The 26,812-nt window shown below is 44.2% G+C and overlaps 2 protein-coding genes across 5 annotated transcripts; one reads left to right on the top strand and one right to left on the bottom strand.

The window, feature by feature from the left end:
• The first annotated feature begins 86 nt into the window (after positions 1-86).
• LOC105498217 (Fc gamma receptor IIb) lies at positions 87-15,703 on the top strand. Of its 4 annotated transcripts, none has more exons than XM_011770187.2 (8): positions 87-295; positions 7,541-7,561; positions 8,988-9,242; positions 10,569-10,823; positions 11,590-11,712; positions 12,897-12,953; positions 14,956-14,993; positions 15,104-15,703. In XM_011770187.2, exons 1-8 carry the CDS (start codon positions 184-186, stop codon positions 15,179-15,181), a joined length of 939 nt encoding a protein of 312 aa, XP_011768489.1. In that variant the 5' UTR covers positions 87-183; the 3' UTR covers positions 15,182-15,703. The 4 variants fall into 4 exon arrangements, with proteins under 4 accessions (XP_011768489.1, XP_011768492.1, XP_011768488.1 ...); XM_011770186.2 differs by having other exon boundaries at positions 91-295; positions 8,985-9,242; XM_011770190.2 differs by lacking the exon at positions 12,897-12,953.
• Positions 15,704-22,944: 7,241 nt separating this feature from the next.
• LOC105490942 (large ribosomal subunit protein eL31-like) lies at positions 22,945-23,341 on the bottom strand. The gene has a single exon (XM_071071114.1). The coding sequence runs from the start codon at positions 23,339-23,341 to the stop codon at positions 22,964-22,966; it is 378 nt and encodes a 125-aa protein (XP_070927215.1). The 3' UTR covers positions 22,945-22,963.
• Positions 23,342-26,812: the final 3,471 nt, after the last annotated feature.

Here is a 26,812-nt window from a genome sequence, read left to right as displayed (position 1 = left end):
TAGGAGGGAACATCTGAGAGGAAAGAGGGTGGAAAGGGAGGAGCCTATGATAAAACAGAACATTTCTTTTTCACTTCCTCTTTCAGACTCCAGAATTTGTTTGCCCTCTGGGGTAGAATCCGCCAAACTTGGAGAGAAGGCTGTGACTGCTGTACTCTGGGCACCAGCTCGCTCCAGGGAGTGATGGGAATCCTGTCATTCTTACCTGTCCTTGCTACTGAGAGTGACTGGGCTGACTGCAAGTCCTCCCAGCCTTGGGGCCACATGCTTCTGTGGACAGCTGTGCTATTCCTGGGTGAGTCAGGGTCCCCGGGAGGGAGAGAAGAACAGGAAACTCGGTTGGGGATAAGCCTGGGCAAGGATGAGGGGTGGCATGGGAAGCCCGTCAGGACACCCAGGGGAGGGAAGGCAGGCTGGTGAAGATGAAACCCTGACGACTCTGCTGGCTTTGGAAAGTCATCCAATGTGGCAGAGTTCAGGGCTTTTTCTGTGTCTTTCACCCAATCTCACTGAACACCCAGACTCTTGATGTTCTGTCACTTCCCACATCAGAACCTGCTGTGAGAAAAGTCTAGTAACCGATATTTGAATGACAAATGAATGGCCAGAGTGTTTGCCTTCTTTGAAATTTATGTTTCACAAAAGACCACATCTTAGTCAGGAGGGCCAGTGCTGCCTTGGATAAGGGGTAGGGAGGAAGTTATAAGATGCATTTTTGGGAGGAGGTGCCAGTGGCCATTCTCTGTGCCCGTGAAACCACTTCATGCAGCAGAAGCCTATCATCTTCATGTGTAAGAATATTCCCCTGGGCAGAAGCACAGGGAGATCTAGGTTATCCAGAGAACAGGGGCTCTGAGAATACACACACCTGGGTAAGTCTGGAGTGATGTGTTGTGGGAACCAGAGAAATCATGCATGCTTCTTTTTACCACACAGACCATGATGGGGAGGTACTGGATCTGATCAGCAAGAAAGCCAGGGTCTTAGGCCAAAATGGAGGGCTGTTTTTAGACTATGTTCTCAGCTGTTGGACAGGGGACAGGGACTGATCATGCTAGGTGGTTTGAAAAGCCTATGCGAGGCCAAGTAGGGGAGATCTACTGCCAGGACTATCTCTCCAATCTCAATTCCTGGGGCTTCCACCCTCACATTCTAGAGGAAAGCATACTGCCACTCATCCAAATTGTGTGCTGTGGCTGCTAGTGAAATCTGATCAGCTCTGGGGACCCTCAGCTCTTGGTTGTCAATGCAGGATGATACTGGGCTACAGGAGAAAGAGGTAAGGAAGAGAAAGTATTCCTCCATGAATGGGATGCATGGATTAAATTCAAAGAGAAAGTAAGGTGAACTACCTCTTTTGGCATGTGGGGAAGCTCAGGCCTAGAGAGGTGATGTGCTTCTTTATCTCTGCTCCTAGTGCTACCAATGTGCCAGTCACCTGGGCAAGATTCCTGGGAAAGATCTTTGGTATTTTCTCCCGTTTGCCTTTTGCTAAATCATCAAGGATTTACCCTATTTTTTTCCACTCTTACTGGGGCTTCCACATTTAGGTCTTTATCACTTGATAACTCAATTTTTTTTTTTTTTTTTTGAGACAGAGTCTCGCTCTGTTGCCCAGGCTGGAGTGCAGTGGCCGGATCTCAGCTCACTGCAAGCTCCGCCTCCCGGGTTCACGCCGCCATTCTCCTGCCTCAGCCTCCCGAGTAGCTGGGACTACAGGCGCCCGCCACCTCGCCCGGCTAGTTTTTTGTATTTTTTTAGTAGAGACGGGGTTTCACCGTGTTAGCCAGGATGGTCTCGATCTCCCGACCTCGTGATCCGCCCGTCTCGGCCTCCCAAAGTGCTGGGATTACAGGCTTGAGCCACCGCGCCCGGCCGATAACTCAATTTTTATAGCACCCTCTGATGGGGTCTTGGTTGCTCCTGTCTCCCCTCCCATGCATCCATGCTGCACACCAAGGCCGTGGCATCTTCAGGTCCAGCTACGGCTGTGTCAGTGCATTTCATAAATGCCTTCTGTGCTGCTCCATTGCCTACTGCAAAAACTCTAATTCTGCCCTGCTAACCGTGTTCCCCATTGCACCCCAAATGGATCTTCTTCTACAGCCAGGCAATATGTACACGGCGCTTTCTGTTTTTACCACCTTTGCTCCTGCTGATTCTCCAAATTCTATGTGCAGGCACTGTTCTAGGACTTGGAGACTTATCAGTGAGCATGACTGACAGCTTTCCTGACCGGAAATATGAGGTCAATGAACTTACTGGGAAGCAATAAGTACACTGGGTGGGAGCATGTTTGGTATTTACTACTATTTATTAACTGTGGAATGGATAAATAATTAGTGACGTCTCTCTCCTTTCCTCATCTTTTTATTTTTTTCTCTCCCTCTTCTTCCTCTTCTTTTTTCACCCTCTCTCCCACTACACCGTCCCCCTTGCCAATCCTACATACTGAGGTTTTTAGCTACCACTTTTATGTCAATAACTCCTAAACCTATTTCTCTTGCTTGCTTCTGTCAGGTATAATTTTACATTTCCACTGCTGGTTGGACACCTCTAAAACGATTCGCCAGCTCAAAAACAAAGCATATTCAAAATCCAACTTACCATCTCCTCCTTACAAATGTTCTTCTCCTGCTAACATTTGTATTTGTGTAAGCACAGCCACCCTTTTCCTAGCTATCCAACTTAAATCACCCCCACAGTCTATTAAATGCCAACTTCTCTCTGCCACTTAAATTCTTTCTGCATCTGTTTCCTCTTCTTCACCTCCTGTTGTCAATACAACTTTGGGCTCTCTTATCTCCTACCTAGATCCAACCAGTGAATGATTTCCAGAGCAATGGCACATAAAATTAATATGGCTACTGCTCTCTTTGAATTTTTATCCCATTGAGGGATATAAATGAAAAGTAAACAACCAAGAAGGCATAAGTACAAATGGAAAAGGACTATGAAGATGTAAATAGGGTATTGTGATAAGATTAGTTGTGGGGAAGACAAGAGAGCAGCCTACTTTAAACAGGATGTTATGTAAAGAGTTTTCTGAGGAGGTGACATGTAAGCTGAGACTCAACATGGTAGGGATTTAGCCATTTGGTGATCGAGGACGCATTTCAGGGTAGAGGGATTGGCATACAGAAAACCCCCAAATTTGAAGAATGCCAGGAAGGCAAGTGTTAATGAAACTCGATGAGTAGGGGAAGAGGGTTCTGAGCTGAGGCTGGAGAAGTAAGCACAGACCAAATTGAGTAGGGCTTGTAGGCCATTTCCACTTTATTTTAAGACCAAAGAAAGGCAACTGAAGGCTTGTAAGCAGGGGAGTGACATCATCTGATTTCTTTTTTTTTTTTTTTTCTTTTTTAAGGAACTAGCTTCTTTGTTGAAAATGGATTGTAGGGGGACCATAAGAAGTGAGGGGACAAATTAAGATATGGGAAAAAGCTGATGATGACCTAAACTGAGTAGTGGCTATAATGGGGGTGAAGAGAAGTTAGTGGGTTCGAGATCTAAGTTGGAAGCAGGATCAGCAAGACTTCCTGGTATGGGAGGGGCTGGATTTTGGGAGACAGAGAGGTTAAAAGATGGCTTGCAGGTTTCTGGCCTATGTAGCTGGGTGGATAGTGAAGATAGATATTGACATGAGGAAGACGGAGAGAAACAGAATGTGTCCACTTGATATGACAACATGAAGCCATTGGTGATTTTGCCAAGAAAAGTTTTAGTGGACTGCTGAGGGCCAAGTCCAAATTGCAGAGAATTAGACAGTGAATGGAAGAAGAAATGAGGACAGCCTGTGTAAGAAAAACAATGGAGAAATTTAGTTGTGAAAGGGACAAGAGAGACCAGGCGTGGTGGCTCACGCCTGTAATCCCAACACTTGGAGAGGCCGAGGTGGGTGGATCACTTAAGGTTAGGAGTTCAAGACCAGCTTGTCCAACATGGTGAAACACCATCTCTACTAAAAATACAAAAATTAGCCAGGCATGATGGGGCATACCTGTAATCCCAGCTGCTCGGGAAGCTGAGGCAAGAGGATTGCTTGAATCTGGGAGGCGGAGGTTGCAGTAAGCTGAGATGGTGCCGCTGTATTCCAGCCTGGGTGACAGAGTGAGACTCTGTCAAAAACAAAAACAAACAAACAAACAACAACAACAACAACAACAACAAACCGAGTGAAATGGGGCACTAGCTGGAATTATATATGGTGTCAAGGAAAAGTTTTTTTTGTTTTTTTGTTTTTTATTTTTAGTGGAAGATACTGAAATAAATTTACCATTGATGGGAAGATCCAGCTAAGAGGGAGAAACTGGCGATGCAGAAGAGAAAGTGAATCACAGAAAGGGAAATCCTTGAGCGGATTAAAGGGAATGGGATCAGAGTACTTGCTTGAGACTGACCATAGACAGGAGGAGAGATACTTTCTCCAATGAAATGCAAGGAAGGAGAAGACAGGAGGAGATGCAGATAGACTGGTAGATTTAGTCGGGGGACGATGTGAGATTTTCTGTGTAACCTCTTTTTTTTTCTCTGTGAAATATGAGGGAAGGCATCAGCTAAAAATGAGAGGGGACTGGAGGCAGAGGGTGGGATGAGAAAGCTTGGGGAATGAGGAAAAGATGAATGTCACTACTCAGAGTAGCAGAGCAAATGTCTTGGAGAAAAGTCCACAATGGCAGTTCAGTGTCCTATTGAATGTGGTGATCACACATTTACTGCATCAACAGTTTGCCTTCTTGTGTGGTAATTTCAGTAACACCCAATTGAGCAAGTAAAGGCATGGAGAATACAGGTGCTTTTGGTAAAGATAGAGAAAGGCAACTGAAGTTAAGGGGATTTGCAAGGAGGTAATTATAGTGATGCCTCATTGAATTCAAGCTAGATGGGGGTGGGTGGGAGGTGAAGGCAAACATGTGCTCAAGGATAGACAGTGGTAAGATGGATGCTTTGGGGTTCTTGATAAGGTCAAAGATTATGCTGGGGGCTGTACTTGAGCAGATAAAGTTCATCTCCAAAGAAAGAAAGTTTACTGATGATGAGCAGTTCGGGGAGTGAAGAGGCCAGGTGTTTGATGGGTTATTCACATATTCTGGATCACTGCAGTCATCTCTTTTTTTTTTTTTTTTCTTTTTCTCTGACCTCATTCTTCCATCACAATTACTTTCTTTCTTAATTAACCTCTTTGGAATTTCCCCTGTTCCAATCTATTTGACACTGCACTTTCAGCCCCAATTTGAAAATTCTGAGTAACTTCCCACTGTATACTGAACCAAGGTGCGAACTTATAAAAAATTAACTTAAATTTATTTGAAATTCACCATGTGTCATGTAGCACACTAAATGCCTTCTCTGGATTATCTCATTGAATCCTTACAACAACCCTATGAGGTAGATACTGCTGTCATTATCTTCATTTGCAAGCAAGGAAACTGAGGCAGAGAAAAGTTAAGTAATTTGTGAAAGGTCACGTAGCAGTAGTGGAGTCAGCATTTAAACTCAGTATGTGCCTTCCCCCACTGTCACACCACCTGGCACTAGGAGCCCTCCAGAGTATGACTTCTACCTTGCTTTCCTGCTTTGTCCCTCATTATTGGAAGTGCTTGAGGAGAGACCAGAAATCAAGTAGAAGTTGGGCTGCAACTTGCTGGGAATGTTGCCAAGTACCTGCTGCTCCTTCCCATGGAATACCTCTTTCCTCTCAACCAAAATCCTATCAGTCCTGGAAGGTACTTGACGAACCTGGAAGGTCCCATCTTCTCCATGGAATTCTCCTCCTTTTGAACCCCAAACCCTCCCAAACACAGAGCCCTGGGATCTTTTCTTTCTCTGAACCTCCATAGCATTTTATCCATATTCCTCTAATGGCATCTCTTTTACATCAGATTACACATGTGCTTATCTTCACCGTTAGATTCTTGTCCTCAGTGGAAGTAGGGACTTACATTCTTTTCCCTTAGTAGAACTCAGCATGCATTGCAGGGCAGTGGGAAACCAATGCAGGTTTGTTGATTAATGTTGTATTGCGAAGGAAGGAAGTGATTGGTCCAAGCGTATATTTCGAGGTATTGGAACATTGGGACCAGAATCCAGTTCTCCAAACTTTGAAGCCAATGCTTTCTCCACATTGCCTCCTTTTCGCCCCTTGGTTCTGCTTCCATTTCCTTCCATACTTTTGTCCCTGAAGATATACACGCACTTGGAAGCTTCTTGACTTTCTCTCAGCCCAGATGCAAGAGAAGACCCTCACCCATGGACAGATGGACACACACACACACACACACACACACACACACACACACACACAGACAGCTCTGATTCACCTAAGGACCCAGCTTTGCTTCTTTACCCAATAATAGCACCCACAAATCTTTACCCACCCTAGCCCACACTGCCTCCCCTATGGAAGCTCTTTTCTTAACCCAGTGGCATCCCCCTACCCCTGCATGAAGTCACAGATCTGGTGTCCTTTTGCAGTCTCTTTCTCCTTTTAAGAGATATTTCTAATAGCAAAAACCTGGAAGACCTAAATGCCAAGCAATAGAGTTGTTAAATAAATCACAGGACAGCCAAATAGTAGAATATAGTGTAGCTTTTTAAAATGACAACATGGGCGCACGCAGTGGCTCACATCTGTAATCCCAGAATTTTGGGAGACCGAGGCAGGTAGATCACTTCAGGTCAGGAGCTCAAGACCAGCCTGGCCAACATGATGAAACCCCTTCTCTTCTAAAAATACAAAACTTAGCTGGGTATGGTGACGCAGACCTGTAATCCTAGTCCTTGGGAGGCTGATGCAGGTGAATCACTTGAACCTGGGAGGTGGAGGTTGCAGTGAGCCAAGATCGCGTCCTTTCATTCCAGCCTGGGTGACAGAGTGAGACCCTGTCCCCCCCAAAAGTAAAATAAAATAAAATGACAACATAGAAACAGATTCATCTACTAGAACTTGCATTGCTCAGTGAAAACTCAGGTTAAAGAACAGTTTTTAGAGGATATCCTCATTTACACTTATGTATGTCTGTATGTGAACAGCATGTGTGTGTGTGTGATCACAGAAAAAAATCCAACAGGATGTATGCCAAGGTGATAATATTTTGCTTCTGTGTATTTTCTATTTTTCTGTAGTGATCGTGGATTACTTGTGCAATTTCTACCCCACTCCAACAAAAGAACAAATCTTGCTCTCAGGATAAACTCTGGCAAAATTCTTTATACTGATGCATAAATCATATGTAAAGCCCAACAGAGACCTCTTTCCAGAGGCATATTTATTTTAATCAGTCAAGAGGGGAAGCCAAAGGAAAATGTCACAAAACAGGTGGAAGAGGGTGTTATATAATTTTATTTCATTTTTGTATGTTACTGGGAAGGAGTTCTCAGTCCTTTCGAAAGTGCAGCTCATCCAGGCAGTCCCAGGGAATATGATCATGAGGGCTGTGTTGTAGATGAAGGGTGTTCTGGGCCTGGGCAGTCTCTGGGCCAAAGAGGGCAGGTGATCAGACACTCCACTGTGGGCTGATCTTTGCTTTCTGTCTTACAGCTCCTGTTGCTGGGACACCTGGTAAGTACTCCACCCACAGCCTTTCCTTCCTCCAGGTCCCCTTTCCCTCTCCTCCCAGTGCCCTGTCTGGAGGTGCTCTAAATGTACCAGCAACTGAGCCCAGTACCAAGTCAGGGCCGGGAAAGGGTAATTGCTCCCGAAGGATCCCCTGCTCCCTGTTCTGCTCTCCTCCTTCCTTTTCCTCCTTCCATGGAGGCAAGTTGTAGGCAGCCACGGTGTTCAAATGGGGGAGCTGTCACAGAAAATGAGAACTCTGACCTCTCTCTCAACTGCCTTCTGCTGTCCAAATAAAACCAAGAGCTTCCTCTCTCCAAATAAAATTCAGGCACATGCAAAATCACATGGCCTGCATATGTTGTCCCCCTGTGTTGCTAAATCCTTGACTGTGCATGTTTCTGAGAGCTTCAGAGAGCCGCCTCTGTATACCTCTGGCTACACTTTTCTGAGCACCTCTGTGTTTGTGCCACTCAGCCTCTGCCGCCCCAGGACTGACCCTCCAGGTTTTCTCCCTCTCTCTTTATCCGTCTAAGGCCAGAGAGGCTCGTCTATGCTTGGGTGTGAGGACGCGCCATCTTGACATCATTTTTAAAAGTACACAGAACGGGCCGGGCGCAGTGGCTCAAGCCTGTAATCCCAGCACTTTGGGAGGCCGAGACGGGCGGATCACGAGGTCAGGAGATCGAGACCATCCTGGCTAACACAGTGAAACCCCGTCTCTATAAAAATACAAAAAACTAGCCGGGCGAGGTGGCGGGCGCCTGTAGTCCCAGCTACTCGGGAGGCTGAGGCAGGAGAATGGCGTAAACCCGGGAAGCGGAGCTTGCAGTGAGCTGAGATCCGGCCACTGCACTCCAGCCTGGGCGACAGAGCGAGACTCCGTCTCCAAAAAAATAAATAAATAAAAGTACACAGAACGACATTAGGTCAGAACGGAAACCTGATACCCGACTCCCATGCCTGCCATCGCCACCAGAGCCCCCACTTACCTTCAGTCAGCCCCAGAGAAAATTTATCCACCAGTGTCCAAACACCTTTGTTTATTGGGGAGAAAAGTTAGTCTCAAAAGAGTATGTATGTATGGGGTGTCTGTGTGTCTGTGGTGGTGGGGAGAGGTTGGTGGGGAGAGAGAGAAGGAATTGGTGAGGATTATCTCTTGGTGAAGTATATGTATTTCTAGGGTGTTTCTCTTGCCCGCTCCCTCCCTCTTCTCTTTTGCCCTGTCTGAATCCCTGGGCTCCCTGGGGCCCTTGTGGTGGGGTGTATGAGCAAAAGCAACTGCCTTCAGTTGCAGAACCATTCTGGGCCTGGCTCAGCTTTTGGTGCCCCCAGTAGGCCCACAGGTGCTTCTGTGTCTGAGATTCAGGGCCTGCTCAGGCTCTTGGGCTTCCTCTTCCTCACGCTACCTCCTCTCTCTGCCCCTCAGCAGCTCCCCCGAAGGCTGTGCTGAAACTCGAGCCCCCGTGGATCAACGTGCTCCGGGAGGACTCTGTGACTCTGACATGCGGGGGCGCTCACAGCCCTGACAGCGACTCCACTCAGTGGTTCCACAATGGGAATCTCATCCCCACCCACACGCAGCCCAGCTACAGGTTCAAGGCCAACAACAATGATAGCGGGGAGTACAGGTGCCAGACTGGCCGGACCAGCCTCAGCGACCCTGTTCATCTGACTGTGCTTTCTGGTCAGTGGAGGAAGGCCCCGGGGTGGACCTGGGAGACCCAGGATGGTTGAAATCTGCTTTCAGGCAGAGGTTTGCAGGAAAGGGGGGTGGCCTGCTTACTGGGAAGCATCAGTGTGAGTTGCCTCAGCATATATCAATGGTTGTTTTTGCCTCGGTCCTGATTGAACAGAAGGTTACGAGGCCACAAACAGGCAGCCAAGGGTGAGGGAAGCAGAAGGAAATCCCGACTGCATAAAACCCATTTCCATTTTAATGGCAGAACTGAAAAGCACAAACAGACCACAACTGAATCCTAGCCCTGGAAATGACTCACTGTACAAACATGATTAATTCATTTAACCCTTGAGTTTCCATTTCCTCACCTGCTCCATGGGGCACTAATGCCTCCCTCAAAGGCTTCTGGTGGGAATCAGTGTTTCCCTGCCCCCATCCCACCCTCCATGCCCCTTCTCCACGTTCTCACAGTGCTAGGTGCCCTTCTCTGTCTTTCTCTTCCACCAGCCTGTGGGAAACCTGAGATGAAAGTCGTGTCTTACCCATCTTTGTATTTCCACCATCTGAAACTGGGCAGAGCTTAGTAAATATTTCGCTGGAGAGGTTGATGATCTTACAATGCTCCCATTGAAAGGTGGCTCTCTGTAAAGCAAAGTTACAATGAGATTGTGATGAACATTGTCCTTGTTGCTTTTCACTTGATCCTCTCCCTTCACCTGAATAGCAAATTTTCCTCAAAAGTACACAGCAAACGAATGACCCACTGGCGACACTGCTGCCTTTAGACCCTGCTGGAAAGAAGCTCCACACTTATTAACATTCTCCAAGTAAATTTGTCAAGTAGCATTCGTCAGGTAACATTTGTTGCACATTCATGACTTTCTGCTGTCCACACAGGCATATATCCTTCTCACATGCAGACTCCTCGGTCAGACTGGATTCCTCCTTCCCTCCCCGACATGGAAGAGATCGCATCTTAGGGTCTCTTGTATTCTTCCTACAGAGGCCTGTCGGGCAGGAAAAGGCTGCAGCTGCCTTCCTGGGAGAAGGAGGAGATGAGTGTATCCTGAACACCTACTATGTGCTAGGGCCTATTGTAGATACATGACATTATCATGCCCATTTTCACAAATGAGGAAACTGAGGCTCAGAAGACTTAAATTATCTGCCCAAGAGTTCATAAATGACACAGCAAGCATTAGAGTCCAGGACTGTCTGATTTCAGACCTCAGCTGTTCCCTCTGCACACCATGTCCCACCAGTAAGGAAGATCTGGGTCTCAGAGCTGAGCCAAGACCTCCCGGGTCCTCTGGGGTTTTTTGCATCTTTCAGAGTGGCTGGCGCTCCAGACCCCTCACCTGGAGTTCCGGGAGGGAGAAACCATCATGCTGAGGTGCCACAGCTGGAAGGACAAGCCTCTGATCAAGGTCACATTCTTCCAGAATGGAATATCCAAGAAATTTTCCCATATGGATCCCAACTTCTCCATCCCACAAGCAAACCACAGTCACAGTGGTGATTACCACTGCACAGGAAACATAGGCTACACGCCATACTCATCCAAACCTGTGACCATCACTGTCCAAGGTATGGGGAATCTGCCAAGATGTAGGGAGGGGAGAAGAGGGGATGGACAAGCGCTAAGGTCACCTGGGCCTACACGGAGGTCTGAGAAAGGCCACAGCAGCAAAATTGGGCACTGGAGCAAAGAGGAGTGGTGTGGAGGCCTGGCTAAGTATTGGCCAATGAGCAGGAGTAGGGGCCAGAACTTGGAGCCCTCACCTCCCAGGTAATAGGTAGTCAGGCTCTTGTTCCACTTTGAAATGCAGGCTCCAGACTGAAGATGGCAGCGAAGCAGAGCTTCCTCATTGGTGCAGAGGTTCCCCAAGCTCCTGGGCATTCCTAAGAGCTGAAGTTTGCCTCGTTTCTTCTCATGGCTCATGTTATAGCCATTCACTCCAGAAAGCCTGGCATGTCATAGTCTGTTCAAGGCTGTGCTCCGTAGAGTAATGATGCCTCCAGCTATGCAAGGCTTTGGGCCCACCCTCCCTACTGCCCGCAAGGGCTAAGGGGATTCCTTCCCTCTGCTCCTGCCTGCTCGCCAATGTGCCTTTATTAGTTTGGTGGAGAAACCTGGATAGGCAGGAGGCATAAGTCCAGCCACAGAAACCCTGTGCAGGTGAGGCTGGGGGATGTATGAGTCTTGCATTGGTGAGTGACTCAGACACAGAAGAGCTTTGGGTGACAAGCACTAGGACATAGCACTGGAGGAGGAGGGAGGTGGGACAGGGAGAATACAAAAGTAGTCATTCAAATAGTAACCCCATCCTGTCCTAATGTCTGTCTTCCCTAGTGCCCAGCATGGGCAGCTCTTCACCGATAGGGATCATTGTGGCTGTGGTCACTGGGATTGCTGTAGCGGCCATTGTTGCTGCTGTAGTGGCCTTGATCTACTGCAGGAAAAAGCGGATTTCAGGTTTGTAGCTCCTCCCAGTCCGTTTTGTTATCAGTTTCCACTTGGTCCAGGCCCTAACCCCAGACATTGCCAGAATCCCTCTCTTTGGGCTAGATACGCATTCAGATCTAGGCCCGTATTGTATTATATTCATTTGTTCATTTATTAGATCATTCATTGACAAGACTTGAACAAACTAGCTTATGTGTCAGCCAATGCGTGAGACATGGTGGGTGATGCCAAGATGAAGTCCAGTCCCTGCCCTTGGGGAGTTCTCAGCATTGTGAGGAAGACAGAAGTACAGCTAGGCCATTATAATAAGATGGGATAAAAGCAATGATAGGGACATGAAAAGCCTAGGATAGGAGTACAGAGGAGGCTCCATAGCCCAACAAGGGCTGAGGCAGTTGGAGAAGGTCTTGGGGGGAGCAGTGTAGTGCAGTGATGGAGTGCACATAGTGGGGTCGGACTGCGTGGGTTCAAATCTAGTTCCACAGCGTACCAGCTATATGACCCAGGTGAGTCACTCCACCTCTCTGTGCCTCAGTTGTCTCATGTGGAAAATGGGGACACTAATAGGACTCACCTCACAGGGTTGCCATGGGGATGAAAGAGGCTGACGCTCTTACACCAGTGTCTGTCAGGCAGTAACAGCACACAAGCAGGGCTGTTGCCATTCTGGAGGAGGTGGTGTGTGAGGGCAGCGCTTAGCTAGGGAAGGAGGGCTCTCCAGGCACCGGGCCAAGGCAGGGATTGAAGCTGGGTGGGGCTCATATGGGTGTGGAAGGAGGACTAGAGAGGGTGCGACAAGCCGCTGAGAAAGAGAAATAATCCCACTAACACCTCTCACAAAGCACTTTGCAATTGGTTCATAAGCAGGACCTCAGTTACTGATGATAATACAGAAAAACAGAGAGAGACTGAGACACAGAGGTGTTTAAAAGGCAGAGCAAGTTTCAGATACCATGGAGTGGCCTTTCTGACACTCCTGGGCGTCCCCATGGGTGAGCTGAGCTCTGCCTCTGGACCAGCGCTTTTCCAGGCGGGAGCAGCCCCTGAGCAGGGGAGCTGGGGGTGGGAGGACGGAAAGCATCTGCCAGAGGGAAGGCCTGAGCTGGTTCCATCCAATCCTGGCTCTGGTCCTTGGTCCTGAGGACTCAGGCCCCACCCCCTAATCCTACTAACCTCCTGTGTGCCCCTCCCAGCCCTCCCAGGAAACCCTGAGTGCAGGGAAATGGGAGAGACCCTCCCTGAGAAACCAGGTGAGTACAGGGTTGTCTCAGGGATTCAGTGATGGCTCACCAGGGCTGCCCGCTGGACCGGAGCCAGCCAGAAGGGGCTTGTGCGAGTTCAGCTGGGAGCCAGGGAGGGAGCAGCGGTGGGTGGATGGCCGGGGCTCAAATCGCTTGGTCAGCTCTGAGTCTAACTCCTAGGCCTAAAGAGGACCTCTCTGGAGATGAGAAGAAAAACACCAGTTCCGGATACAGAGGAGAGGGCTGTGTCCGAATTTCTGGGATCAGGAATCTGGTGATATTTCTAGAGCAGGAAATCAGAGATACTTTGGTCTTTCCATGGAGCTTTGGCGGAGCTGGCAAAGGATAGGGCTAGGCGCTGTAAGGCTGAGGCCAATCGGATGTGGGAGGCAGGAGTCTAGGGGAAAAGAGGAGGAGGCCTGGAAACCCCTTGATTTGCTGAGGAATCTGTCTCTGTGGAGGGATGGGGTGGAGTGGCCAGGCTCAGCTGTCTGTGGAATGCTAAGAGGAGGTTTGGGCTTGAGAAAATTCCTGGGGACTAGGGGCACTAGTGGGCTCTACTCTGTGGGCAAAGCTTGGTTCCAATGCCCATGCACTCAAGGTTGATTGAATTTTGGCCTGGTTCTGCCCCCATCACACAGTGGAGCCTTGAGCCAGTCAGTCTCCCTGATGGGGTTCAGTCTGCTCACTGAGGAAATGAGTGGGTGGCTGGGGTGACCTCTCAGGCCTTCTAGGTCTGACATTCTGAGAGCCAGGGGCCACTCAAACCCTGGCCTAGGTGGGAGTATGTAAAGGAACTTCCAGGAGGATGCCAGGCAACTTCCAGACTGTAGGTAAAGTCAGAGCACAAAGGAAACTGGGGTTTTTTCTGGGGGCTTCCATGACAGTAGGAACAGGCAGGAAAAAGGGTGTCAACGACCCCAACTCAGATGGCTGGAGTATGATTCAGAGCAGAGCCAACAGATTTGAGAGCTTGAGCAAAATATCACTCGTCCCGCTGTGCTTGCAGCAAGGTCACGTGTCCGCTGGCCGGGCCCAGTGGGGACAGGGGCCTATGTTCACACCAGGGCCAAAGCAGATCTGGAAAAAACAAAGTCCGAGCAACTGGATTATCCGTCTTGTTGTGTGGCTCTGTCTACACTGGCATAAGCACATTTCACAAGGCATTTTTTGCAGCCAGGCACTGGGGCTGATGATTTCCCAAAAGGTAAAGCTGGGTTACTGGGATTCTTGGGGAATGTATTAGAATGGGAATTCAGAATGTGGTCTGCTGCAGAATTTACAGCATGGCAATAAAGGCTCTTGGTGTTCAGGGAGTGAGAGAAGAGACTAGATACACTGTCTCAGATGCCTCCCGACTTCCTGAGAAATGCCACTTTGCAGATACTGGGGCTACTTTTCACACTGGCTAAGTCAGTTCATAGCAAAATATGAGGGAATTCAGTGTGTTTCAGACACTAACCAGAGAAAGCCCTTCCTTCCTTTCTTCTTCCCTCCCTCCCTTCCTCCCTTTCTCACTCACTTTCTCTTCCTTTTTAATGCCACGGTGTACCATATTTTTCAAAGTTCCAACAAAGATGCATTACATTTAGACAATGTGAAATGTTGGCCCTCAGTCTTCTCTCCCTGAAGTCTGTGGCCAGCAAAAATCTGGACTTTACGTCACTCTGATGCTGAACACTCCCCTACCCCACCTCTTCCCTAATATCTCAGATCCCAAGGCTCCCTGGTTTGCTTCTAGGAAAGCTCAGCAATTCCCTGAGAAGAATGCAGCTCAAGTGACTGCTTCACTTTTTCACCGTGGCCCACGGGGAAGGCTGTGGCTGGGCTACCCCACGCGTGGATCAATGAGGCCATATTTACCCAGTGCTTGGCCTAGAGATCCAAGACAGGGTCAGCTGTGCTTGCTTTGGCTCTAGCTTGGGCGTTGGTTTTGCAGCCTCAGCATCAGCATAGGCAGGCCCTCTTCTCCGGCAGTGCTCTGGCTGATATTTCTTCTTTTTGCCCACAGCCAATCCCACTAATCCTGACGAGGCTGACAAAGTTGGGGTGAGTAATCCCAGTCATCTCCCCCTCCCTTCTCCCCTTTTGCCTTCTCTGTTGCCTTCTTTCCTAGGCCCTCTCTGTGGATCCTCACTGCTGGTCTCTGCTTTCTCTAGGCTGAGAACACAATCACCTATTCACTTCTCATGCATCCGGACGCTCTGGAAGAGCCTGATGACCAAAACCGTGTTTAGTCTCCATTGTCTTGCCTTGGGATTTGAGAAGAAAATCAGAGAAGGAAAGATCTGATAGTTCCTGGCCTAAATTCCCCTTGGGGAGGAGAAGGAGATGCTGCAGTTCCAAAAAAGAAGGTCTCTTCCAGAGTCATCTACCTGAGTCCTGAAGCTCCCTGTCCTGAAAACCACGGACAATATGGCCCCAAATGACCGACTGCACCTTCTGTGCTTCAGCCCTTCTTGACATCAAGACTCTTCGTTCCACATCCACACAGCCAATACAATTAATCAAACCACTGTTATTAATAGATCATAGCAACTTGGGAAATGCTTATGTTACAGGTTACATGAGAACAATCATGTAAATCTATATGATTTCAGAAATGTTAAAATAGACTAAGCTCTACTAGCACATTAAAAGTGATTGTTTCTGGGTGATAAAATTATTGATGATTTTAATTTTCTTTATTTTTCTATAAAGATCATATATTACTTTTATGATAAAACATTATACAAATAACATTCTGTTTACCTTTTCAAGGCTGTATTGGTTTGAGTGTAGATTGAATTGCGTGGGGTCTGTTTCTCTTCAGTGATGAGACTCTTAGGAAGGCAGGAACGGATAGGATGTGGGGGAAAGGAGAGATGGGGATTTGGAATGTAGAGTTAGTGCCCCTTTTCTTAAAACTGAATACAGTCATGCACCACGTAACGATTTTTAGTTCAACAACAAACTGCATATATGATGGTGGTCCCATAAAATTATAATGCTATATTTCTACTATGCCTTTTCTATTCCTATGTTTAGATATATGAGTACTTACCATTGTGTTACAGTTGCCTAAAGTATTCAGTACAGTAGCATGCTGTACAGGTTTGTAGCCTAGGGGCAATAGGCTATGCCATACAGCCTAGGTGTGTAGTAGGCCACACCATGTAGGTTTGTATAAGTACCTGCTCTAATGTTCACACAACAAAATTGCCTGCATTTCTCAAAATATATCCCCATATTTCAGCAATGCATGACTGTACTCTTCTGCCAATAACCTTGTATTCTTGTTTCCATGTCTTCTTCTGTTTCCTCCTATGGCAAATAAAACACTGTTTTGCAACACAAGTTCACAGGAAGTCAAACTTGAGATGAGCCCTCAGTGGAGATTGCTGACATGTCCTGCTCCGCTATTCTCCCAATGTAGTTACCAGAAGGATGTGACCTTCTCAGAGAAGTCATCCCAGGCAGATTAGAAACATGACTGGCAGTCTCCTGGAGGGTTTGGAGAGTGCCCTTGGAGAGGCTTCATTTTCCTGGGACTCTAACACAGTATCATTGTGCAACATTTGTTGCACTTTTTATGGTAGGATAAAAAGTACTCACTTTTTATGGTCCCACAATCAGATTTCATACACACTTATTGTTTTAGTAATAAGGGATAATAATTAAAATTACTGCATTATTAAGGGCTTACTTTGTGCCGAACTCTATGCTTTAGAAATTAGAGAATTTACAATTAGCCTTTTATATTTCCTCTTTTGTGAGTTTCCTGTGAGTTTATTCTTTGCCTATTTTTGTAGATACAATGTATGTCCCTTTATTTATAAATTGCATAGTAGTAACTTATTTCCTTTTATTTGTATGTAAATTATTTCACGACACTAATAATATATTCTTTTTATAAAATTAAGATACAGCTAGGCAAAACAAAAAAATTAAGTCACCCATAAAGCCATAAACCAGAAATAACTAATGGTAGCATTTAAGGATATCAATCCACATTCCTGTCTGAGGCAGTGTGTATTTGTGTTTTAAGAATTGGATCTAATCCCAGCTACTTGGGAGGCTGAGACAGGAGAATCGCTTGAACCCGGGAAGCAGAGGTTGCAGTGAGCCAAGATTGCACCATTGCACTTCAGCCTGGGCAGCAAGAGTGAAATTCCATCTCAAAAAAAAAAAAAAAAAAAAAAAAATTGGATCATATCGTATATTTTTACATATTCATAAATACACTCAGGCAAAAATGTATGCTCATTGTAAGCATGTAAGCCCAAATAATACAGAAAGATAAGGAGTAAAAAGTAGAAGCCCTTTTCTTTCTTTCTTTCTTTTTTTTTTTTTTTTTTAAGAGATGGGATTGTAGCTCAGGCTGGAGTGCAGTGGCAGGATCACAGCTCACTACAGCCTCAAACTCCTGGGCTCAAGTGATCTTCCCACCTCAGCCTTCCCAGTAGCTGGGACTACCACACCTGGCTAATTTTTAAGAATTTTTTGGCCGGGCACGGTGGCTCATGCCTGTAATCCCAGCACTTTGGGAGGCTGAGGCGGGCGGATCACGAGGTCAGGAGATCGAGACCATCTGGTGAACACGGTGAAACCCCGTCTCTACCAAAAACACAAAAAATTAGCCGGGCGTGGTGGTGGGCACCTGTAGTCCCAGCTACTCTGCAGGAGAATGGAGTGAACCCGGGAGGCGGAGGTTGCAGTGAGTCGAGATCGCACCACTGCACTCCAGCCTGGGCGACAGATAGAGACTCCGTCTCAAAAAAATAAAAAAAATACACACACACACACAAAATTAGCCGGGCTTGGTGGCGGGCGCCTGTATCGCAGCTACTTGGGAGACTGAGGCAGGAGAATGGCGTGAACCCGGGAGGCAGAGTTTGCAGTGAGCCAAGATCACGCCACTGCACTACAACCTGGGCAACAGAGCAAGACTCCGTCTCAAAAAAAATAATAAATAAAAATAAAAAAATTTTTTTGGCTGGGTACGGTGGCTCATGCCTGTAATCCCAGTGCTTTGGGAGGCCAAGGTGGGTGGATCACCTGAGGTCAGCAGTTTGAGACCAGCCTGGCCAACATGGTGAAACTTCCGTCTCTACTGAAAATACAAAAATTAGCTGGGCGTAGAGGCTCATGACTGTTTAGTCCCAGTTACTTGGGAGGCTGAGGCATGAGAATCGCTTGAACCCGGGAGGCGAAGGTTGCAGTGAGCCGAGATCATGCCATTGCACTCGAGCCTGGGGAACAGAGTGAGACTCAGTCTCGAAACAAAACAAAATAAAACAAAAAAGTTTGTAGAGACGGGGTTTTGCTATGTTGCCTAGGCTGATCTCAAACTCTGAGCCTCAGGTGATCCTCCCCACTTAGCCTCCCAAAGTGGTGGGATTACAGGTGTGAGCCACTGTACCTGGCCCTGACATGCTATTTAAAGTCTGAAACTTGACTCCTGATCCCCAGGGTCAGTTTCTTTACTGATAGTTTTTCAGTAAGCCTAGCCATTTAGATAGTTGGCTTGACTACGTAGCCAGAGGGGGCATAAAAATCCCTCTGGGAACTTCTGCTTTGAGCTCTCCCATAGCCAAGATTCCTTGCATGGATCTCGGTGGTTTAATCCTGACAAAAAGCGCAAATAAGGTACAGTAACTATAAGGATGCTAGGGAGCTTGCACATGGAATCTCTTGGACTCCCAGTAATTGCCTAGACTCTCTTTCTCTTGCTATATTTTTAAATAAGCACTTTGTGTGAGCATGCTCAGTAGAGTTTGATGAGTTCTTTCAAATATCCTCTTCAGCAAGGACATCCCTGTCTACACTTCCCCTACTGCTATTCCTCTGCTCTTATTTCCTTCATGGTATCTATCACTGTATGTAATTATCTTATGCATTTTTTTTTTTTTTTTTTTTGCTTAAATATTTACTTACATGTTCTAAAATGTAAGCTCACTCTGGGCAGGGTGTTTGTATTATTCACTGGTGTATTCCAGAGACTATAACAATGCAATCACTATTGATTGAATGAGTTAATGAATGAAATCATATTATATTTATCTAAAACTCTTAAATGCTTTAAATAGATCTTTACTATATTTGGAGCTTATTTTTGGACTTGGTGTAAGATGAGAACCTAACATAATTTTTCCACATGAAAGTCAGTTGTTCCAATACCATTTGTTGAACAGTTTAATGATTTGAAATCCTAATTTATCACCTAAATTCCCACTCATAGGTCTATTTTTAGCCTCTCTTCTATTACATTGTTCTATTTATCTATTTCTGCATCAATACCACATTTTTAGTTATTGCAACTTTATAGTGTACTTTGATATATAGAAGGTCAAGTTTTCTCTCATTCTTCTGTTTCAAGGTTTTCTTGGCTACTACTGTGCTGCTTCTCTTCCAGATGTACTTAAGAATTCCGTAACACTATTATGATATTGGTAGAACTGCACTGCATTTATAGATTATCTGGGTAAAGTTTGACATCTGTGTCATATTGAGGCTTCCCAAGTTACAACTCTTCATTCATTCAGACTTACAGAATTTTCCTATAATATCGTATGAGCTTGGTACATTTTTTGTGATAGATCTTTGACAAACTTTTTTTTTCTGTCATTTTTGGTCTGGTTAGGATTTTCTCTCTCTCTTGGGAGTCAATTTTGAAAACTTTTGCTTTCCTAGGAATCATCCATTTTATTGGTATGCAGCAGTAAATCACACTTTTTCCCTATTTTTTGGCAATAAGTTGTGTGTTTGTGTTTACGTCCCTCCTCTCATTCCTAGGTTTTGGGTTTTCTTTCTTTTATCAGTTAGGATGACTTCAGTTGGAAATAACAGGAAATTGTGATTCAAATTGGCTTAAACATTAAGGAAATGTATTATCTCACATAACAAAAAGTCCAGAGACAGTTTCTAGCACATCAGACCTCTTGGTCCACTTTTCTACAATTCTGTGAGCACTGCCCTTGAGCTAGCAGCAAGATGATTAGTGATTCGAGGCAGCATCATACCCAGACCGCTATAGAAAGAAAAGGACTATCTCTTTCATGTGTACCTTTTTATTTTTTATTTTTTATTTTTTTTGAGACAGAGTTGCAGTGGCGCGATTTCCATTCACTGCAGTCTCCACCTTCTGGGTTCAAGCAATTTTCCTGCCTCAGCCTCCTGAGTAGCTGGGTAATTAAGGTATGCGCCACCACGCCCAGCTAATTTTTGTATCTTTTAGTAGAGACAGGGTTTTACCATGTTGGCCAGGCTGGTCTCAAACTTCTGACCTCAGGTGATCCACCTGCCTCGGCCTCCCAAAGCGCTGGGATTATAGGCGTGAGCCACTGTGCCTGGCCTTGTGTCTCTTTTTGACAACGAGGAAAATTTTCTCAGAAGTTCTTCAACCATCTTCCCATAATATCATATTGGTCAGGACTGGGTCACATGCTCATTCTTAAATCCATCATGAGAAAGGGGACTGAGATGACCGTAATTCACTTGGCTTAATCATTTGGAGAGTCAACCATCTTGACACTACCTCTCTGTTCATCCTAAACAGACTTACCAAAGGTTTGCTTTATTAGTCTTGTCACAGCTTTTGACTTCTGGCTCAAGTACTTTTGCTTGTTTTCTAATGTATTATTTCTTTCTTAGATTTCATTTATATTTACTGTATTATTAATTTCTAAACTTCCTGTTTTGAAACAGATTCACAAAAGGCTATACCTTTTCCTCTTCTGCCATTTTGGTCACACCCATTAGATTTTGAGATGTATGTATCCCTGTCATTGTTGTTTCTAAATCTATAACTTTAGTTTTACTTTCTTCTTAACCCAAAGTTTATTTGGAAGGGTGTTTTGTTGTGTTTGTTTTGTTCAAGACAAATGAGCACTACCTTTTTTTGCCTTTTTTGTTTTCTATTTTATTGTGGGACGGTCGGTAAATGTGGTCTGTATGATTTTTCTGTATGTGAATATCTTTAAGTATATGTACGAAGACAATGTTTTCTTTCATTTAAAATAAAGCTTTGTTTTTTATTATAGCAACACACACACTTAGTTTATATTGTATAAGGGAATAGAAGGCATATAATAAGAAATAGCTGTTTATTGCCCCTTCCCTCACATCTCAGCTCTGCTTCTCAGAGGCAACCATGTTCAATTATTTCAACTATGTCTTCTGCTAATTTACCTCCATATTTCCAAACAATACAATATGCTATTTCTCAATTTTTCAATATTAGACATTATCTGTTTGATTTCCTACTATAGAATATGAGGACTATTCTTATTATACCATGCTTACTCACTTCCCACTTTTCCTACCATGTGCTCCAACATAGCTTTATCACAATTTATGATTACTGTTTGTTACTGAGACAAATAGTGCTGTCTGATTATATTTCCCCTCTTGAACCATCTTTTTTTCCTCTAGAGATAATAAATGCCTCATTTTTGTAATTTTTTTTAGTTTTCTATGTGTTTATTAGCTTTTCCAAAGATTTTTTAAAATGTTCTAAGTAACTTAATACTATTTTCCATGTGGTCAAATGCACCATGTAGCTTTTCAGCTTCTCTTCCTTCCTTTTTTTTTTTCCATTAGCAAGATGTCCCTCCTTTTTTGACGCTGTTTTCGGTCATTTGATCTCTGGGCCTCTTGCACAGCTGTTGTCCTAGGACTTCTCTATCTTTTATATGAAATCCTGTTTCCTGAATCTTATGTCTTCATATTTCTTGGTTTCTTCCTTGTGTGGCTGCAGCATGTTTGCCAGGGTACCCTGAGAAAAGGTTTTCAGGTGATATAGTGGAGGCCATAATGCCTCACCTCATACTCACTCAGCTCACCTGAATTCACTTGCAGCTGCTGGCTGGGTCAATTTCTCCTGAGAATTAAACTAAGACAGGGAAAAATTAGTCACCTGCAAACAGTCACCCTGGGTAGGAGAGAGGCCCTAAGAGTGTAACTTCTCCTTCTACAGAGTTTACAATTATCCTCTCACTTTTAGAATCATTCTTTTTTTTTTTTTTTGAGACGGAGTCTCGCTCTGTCGCCCAGGCTGGAGTGCAGTGGCCGGATCTCAGCTCACTGCAAGCTCCGCCTCCCGGGTTCACGCCATTCTCCTGCCTCAGCCTCCCGACTAGCTGGGACTACAGGCGCCCGCCACCTCGCCCGGCTAGTTTTTTGTATTTTTTAGTAGAGACGGGGTTTCACCGTGTTAACCAGGATGGTCTCGATCTCCCGACCTCGTGATCCGCCCGTCTCGGCCTCCCAAAGTGCTGGGATTACAGGCTTGAGCCACCGCGCCCAGCCTAGAATCATTCTTTAACCGTATATTTTGTTGTACATGATTCCTCTAATTCCTGAACTTTTTCTAAGATCTTCCAGGAAAATTAGCTTGCTTTTCATTAGTATTCCTTTCTTTAGGGAAATAAACTCAATTCCCTATTACCCAATTTTCTGTAACAACACGACCAAGATTTGTGGTCATCCCAATGTTACTTCTTAGATATTAGACAAAAATAATGTTGTTAAATGGTTGAATAACAAAGATATCTTTATATCTCTGTTCATCTTAATTAGACTTGTCAGAAGTCTTTTTTATTGGTCTTTTCACAGAATTAGTTTTTGATTGTTTGATCACATCCTCCTTTTGTTTGCAATCTTGTACATTGTAATCTCTTCTCTTTGTAATATTCTTAGTCTTGAATAATACCAAAAAATATGTATAGATTTTCCCTACCACATTAGTCTCTCTGTTTACTGTACTCCTGTGCCCACTGGAATGAAATGTTCCTTAATTTTTCTATTTTTGTTGAAAACCACAATTTCAACTGATAATTTAAATTATACAAATTGTATCTCAACAAGATTACTTAAGACTTATCAAACACATTGTTACATACATTTCTATAACTGTTGTCAGCCAAATAATTAAACACTTCAATCTATAATTTCTACATATCCAATGAGAATGTATGTCTTTTTTTTTTTTTTTTGAAGGCAATTTTGTAACTTCATTTGATGTATTTGACGATCAGCGATTAGTTCTCATCCACATTGACTGTCTGAAGATTTTCGAAAGTGGTAACAGGTACATAGGTAACCAAAGTATAGAGCTTATTTGGTGAATCTTCATCCTCATTACGTTTTCTGGACAGCCGCACATGGATTCGGTGTGGGACATTCCTTATTCCTCTGGCCCAGACAGCTTTGTGGAGCCTGATATCAATGCGCACATCTGGAGTTCCCATTTCCTTCTTGGCAAATTTCCGAATCTCTTTGAGTGCCCGAGGGGTACACTTCTTGAAGCCCACTCCATGGATACGCTTGTGAATGCTGATGGTGTATTTTCGGGTCACCACCTCGATGATGGCAGAATGGCCCTTTTTCTTTTCGCCATCCTTCTTTGCTGGAGTCATTCTGCCGGGTCCAAGTCGGAAAGGAAGAGCGCGAGGCATTGTGGGAGAAGGAAAGCCTAGACTCTATGTCTTTTAATAGATCATGCTTTGGGTGTCAAGTCTAAGAACTCTTTGGCTAGCCCTACATCCCAAAAAATATGTTCTCCAGTTTTTTGTTTTTGTTTTTTAGGTTTTACAGTTTTACAGTCTACATGTAAACCCAGGATCTCCCAGACACAGTGGCTCACACCTGTAATCCCAGCACTTTGGGAGGCCAAGGCAGGAGGATTGCTTTAACCCAGGAGTTTGAGACCAGCCTGGCAACATAGTGAGACTCAGTCTCTACAAAAAAAAAAAAAAAGTTACCTGGGAAGTCCCAGCTACTTGGAAGGCTGAGGTGGGAAGGTTGCCTAAGTACGGGAAGTCGAGGCTGCAGTGAGCTATGATTGCACCACTGCACTCCAGCCTGGGCAACAGAGTGAGACCTTATCTCAAAAATGTACATAAGTAAGTAAATAAATCCAGGATCCATTTTGAGTTTATTTTTTATGAGGTATGATACTTAAGTTGAAGTTTATTTTTTTTCCTATGGATGACCGATTGCTCCAACAATCATTTGTTGAAAAGGCCGTCTTTCCTCATTGAATTGGTTTTGCACCTTTGTCAATCAGTTGGGCATATTTGTGTGGGCCTATTTCTGGTTCTCTATTCTGTCCCATTATTCTGTGTCTATCACTCTGCCAATACCATAAGATCTTGATTATTCTAACTGCATTGTAAGTTTTATAATTGGTTAGACTGATTCCTCCCAACATTCTTATTTTTCGAGATTTTTAAGCTATTCTAATTCCTTTGTCTTCCCATATACATTTAAAAATAATATTGTCTATATCTATAAAAAAATCACGCTAGGCCGGGCGCGGTAGCTCACGCCTGTAATCCCAGCACTTTGGGAGGCCGAGACGGGCGGATCACAAGGTCAGGAGATCGAGACCATCCTGGCTAACACAATGAAACCCCGTCTCTACTAAAAAATACAAAAAATTAGCCGGGTGTGTTGGCGGGCCCCTGTAGTCCCAGCTACTCGGCAGTCTGAGGCAGGAGAATGGCGTGAACCTGGGAGGCGGAGCTTGCAGTGAGCAGAGATTGCACCACTGCACTCCAGCCTGGGCGACAGAGCGAGACTCCATCTAAAAAAAAAAAAATAAAAAATACGCTAGGATTTTGACAGTAATTGTGTTAAAGGTGTATATTAGTTTGGGCAGAATTGACTTCTTTACTATATTAAGTTTTCCAATCCATAAACATGATATGGCTCTCCATTTATTTAGATTTTTACCAACTTTCCTTCATCAGTGTTGTGTAGTTTTTGTCATACAAAACCTATACATGTTTTGTTAGATTTATACCTATCTATTTCTTTTTTCTTCTTAGTATTGTAATTGTAAATGATACTGTTTTAAATTTCAGAGTCCACATGTTCATTGCCAGTATGTAGAAATACAATTGATTTTTTATCTTGTATGTTTACGTGTGTTGCAACCTTGCTGAAGACTCACGTATTAGTTCTAGGAGTTTTTAATGGATTCCTGGGATTTTCTAGGTAGACAATCACATCATGTATAAGCAGGGGCATTTTCTTTCTTTCTTTCCTACCCATATGCCTTTTATTTTCTTCTCTTATCTTACTGAACTGGCTAGAACTTCCAGCATTATGTTGAATAAGAGTGGTGCTAGCAGACATCTTTACTTCGTTTTGATTTTAGGGGGAAAGCAGGCAGTCTTTCATTGTTGAGTATGGTGTTAGCCAAAAGTCTGTGTAGATGCTGTTTATCAAGTTGAGCAAGTTTCCCTTTATGCCCTCTCCTTTTTGCTTGTTTTTTTTTTTTTTTTTTTTTTTTTTAAATTTTTTTAAGACTTTTCATCAGGAATAGGTGTTAATTTTGTTGATTTTTTTTTGCATTGATTGACATGATTTTTTATGGTTTGACATGATTTTTGATGTGATTTTTCTCCTTTAGTATGTTAACATGGTGGATTACATTGATTGATTTTAAAATATTAAACCAGTCTTGCATTCCAGGAATAAACCCCACTTGGTCATGGTGTATAATTCTTTTTACGTGTTACTAAATTCTATTTGCTAATATTTTGTTTAGTATTTTTGCATCTATAGTCATGAAAAATATTAGTCTGTAGTTTTCTTGTGTGTGTGTGTGTGTGTGTGTGTGTGTGTGTGTGTGTATTAATCCTGTATTTGTCTTCAGCCCAAAATATGATATGTCTATCTTGGTATATGTGTCATGGGCACTTAGAAAGAATGTGTAGTCTTTGTCTGGCTTTGGTATCAGGGTAAACTAACTTTGTAAAATGAATTGGAATGTGTTCCTTCCTATTCTATATTCTGAGAAACATTGTATAGAATTGGCTAATTCTTCTTCAAATGTTTGGTAGAATTCACCAGTAAAACCATTTACGACTGGAGATTTCTTTTTGGGGAGTTTTGAAATTGTGAATTCAATTTCCTTTATAATTATAGAGCTACTCCACAATCTATTTCATTTTGGGAGAATCGTGGCAGTTTGTGTTTTTGAGGAATTATTTCATCTAAGTTGGCAAATTTATGTATTTAAAATTATAGGCCAGGCACAGTGGCTCATGCCTGTAATCCTAGCACTTTGGGAGGCTGGGATGGGAAAACTGCTTGAGGCCAGGAGTCTGACACCAGCTTTGGCAACATAGTGAGATTCCCATCTCTATTTTTAAAAAAATAAATATGGGCCAGGAGCAGTGGCTCACTCCTGTAATCCTAGCACTTTCAGAGGCTGAGGCAGGCAAATCACCTGAGGTCAGGAGTTTGAGACCAGCCTGACTAACATGGTGAAACCCTGCCCCTACTGAAAATACCAAAATTAGCCGGGTATGGTGGGGCATGCCTGTAGTTCCTGCTACTTGGGAGGCTGAGGCAGGAGAATCGCTTGAACCTGGGAGGCGGAGGTTGTAGTGAGCCAAGATCACGCCACTGCACTCCAGCCTGGGTGACAGAGGGACACTCTGTCTCAAAATAATAATAATAATAGTAAATACAAAATAATAAAATTAAACAAATAAAAGTATAGTATTCCCTTATTCTCCTTTTGATATCTGCAGGTTTATTGGTAACTTGTATCTTCGCTCTGTCTGTCAGTCTTGCTTGAGGTTTGTCAATTTTATCTTTTCAATGAAGATCAATTTTCTCTATTTCTTATTTATTTTCTCTATCGTTTTTCTGTTTTCAGTTTCACTGTTTTGTGCACTTATCTTTTTTATTGCCTGCCTTCTGCTTGCTTTGGGTTTATTTTGCTCTTCTTTTTTTAGATTCTTGAGGTGGGAGCTTAGATTATTGATCTGAGATTTTTCTCTATGCAATTAGTGCTATAAATTTCCATTCCAGTACTGTTTTAATTGTGTCCCACAAATTTTTTTTTTTTTTTTTTTTTTTTTTTGAGATAG

This window comes from Macaca nemestrina, chromosome 1 (genome assembly GCF_043159975.1).
Source record: "Macaca nemestrina isolate mMacNem1 chromosome 1, mMacNem.hap1, whole genome shotgun sequence".
Taxonomy (NCBI): Eukaryota; Metazoa; Chordata; class Mammalia; order Primates; family Cercopithecidae; genus Macaca; species Macaca nemestrina.
Note: the sequence above shows the minus strand (reverse complement) of the source record. Positions and strands in the feature narration are given on the sequence as shown.

What these genes read in the sequence shown, in the direction of transcription:
- LOC105498217 (XM_011770186.2), top strand. Translation starts at nt 184, where the DNA reads ATGGGAATCCTGTCATTCTTACCTGTCCTTGCTACTGAGAGTGACTGG. An exon ending in TCATCTGACTGTGCTTTCTG is followed by an intron (nt 9,243 to 10,568) that starts GTCAGTGGAGGA and finishes TGCATCTTTCAG; the next exon opens with AGTGGCTGGCGCTCCAGACC. An exon ending in ACGAGGCTGACAAAGTTGGG is followed by an intron (nt 14,994 to 15,103) that starts GTGAGTAATCCC and finishes TGCTTTCTCTAG; the next exon opens with GCTGAGAACACAATCACCTA.
- LOC105490942 (XM_071071114.1), bottom strand. Translation starts at nt 23,341, where the DNA reads ATGACTCCAGCAAAGAAGGATGGCGAAAAGAAAAAGGGCCATTCTGCC.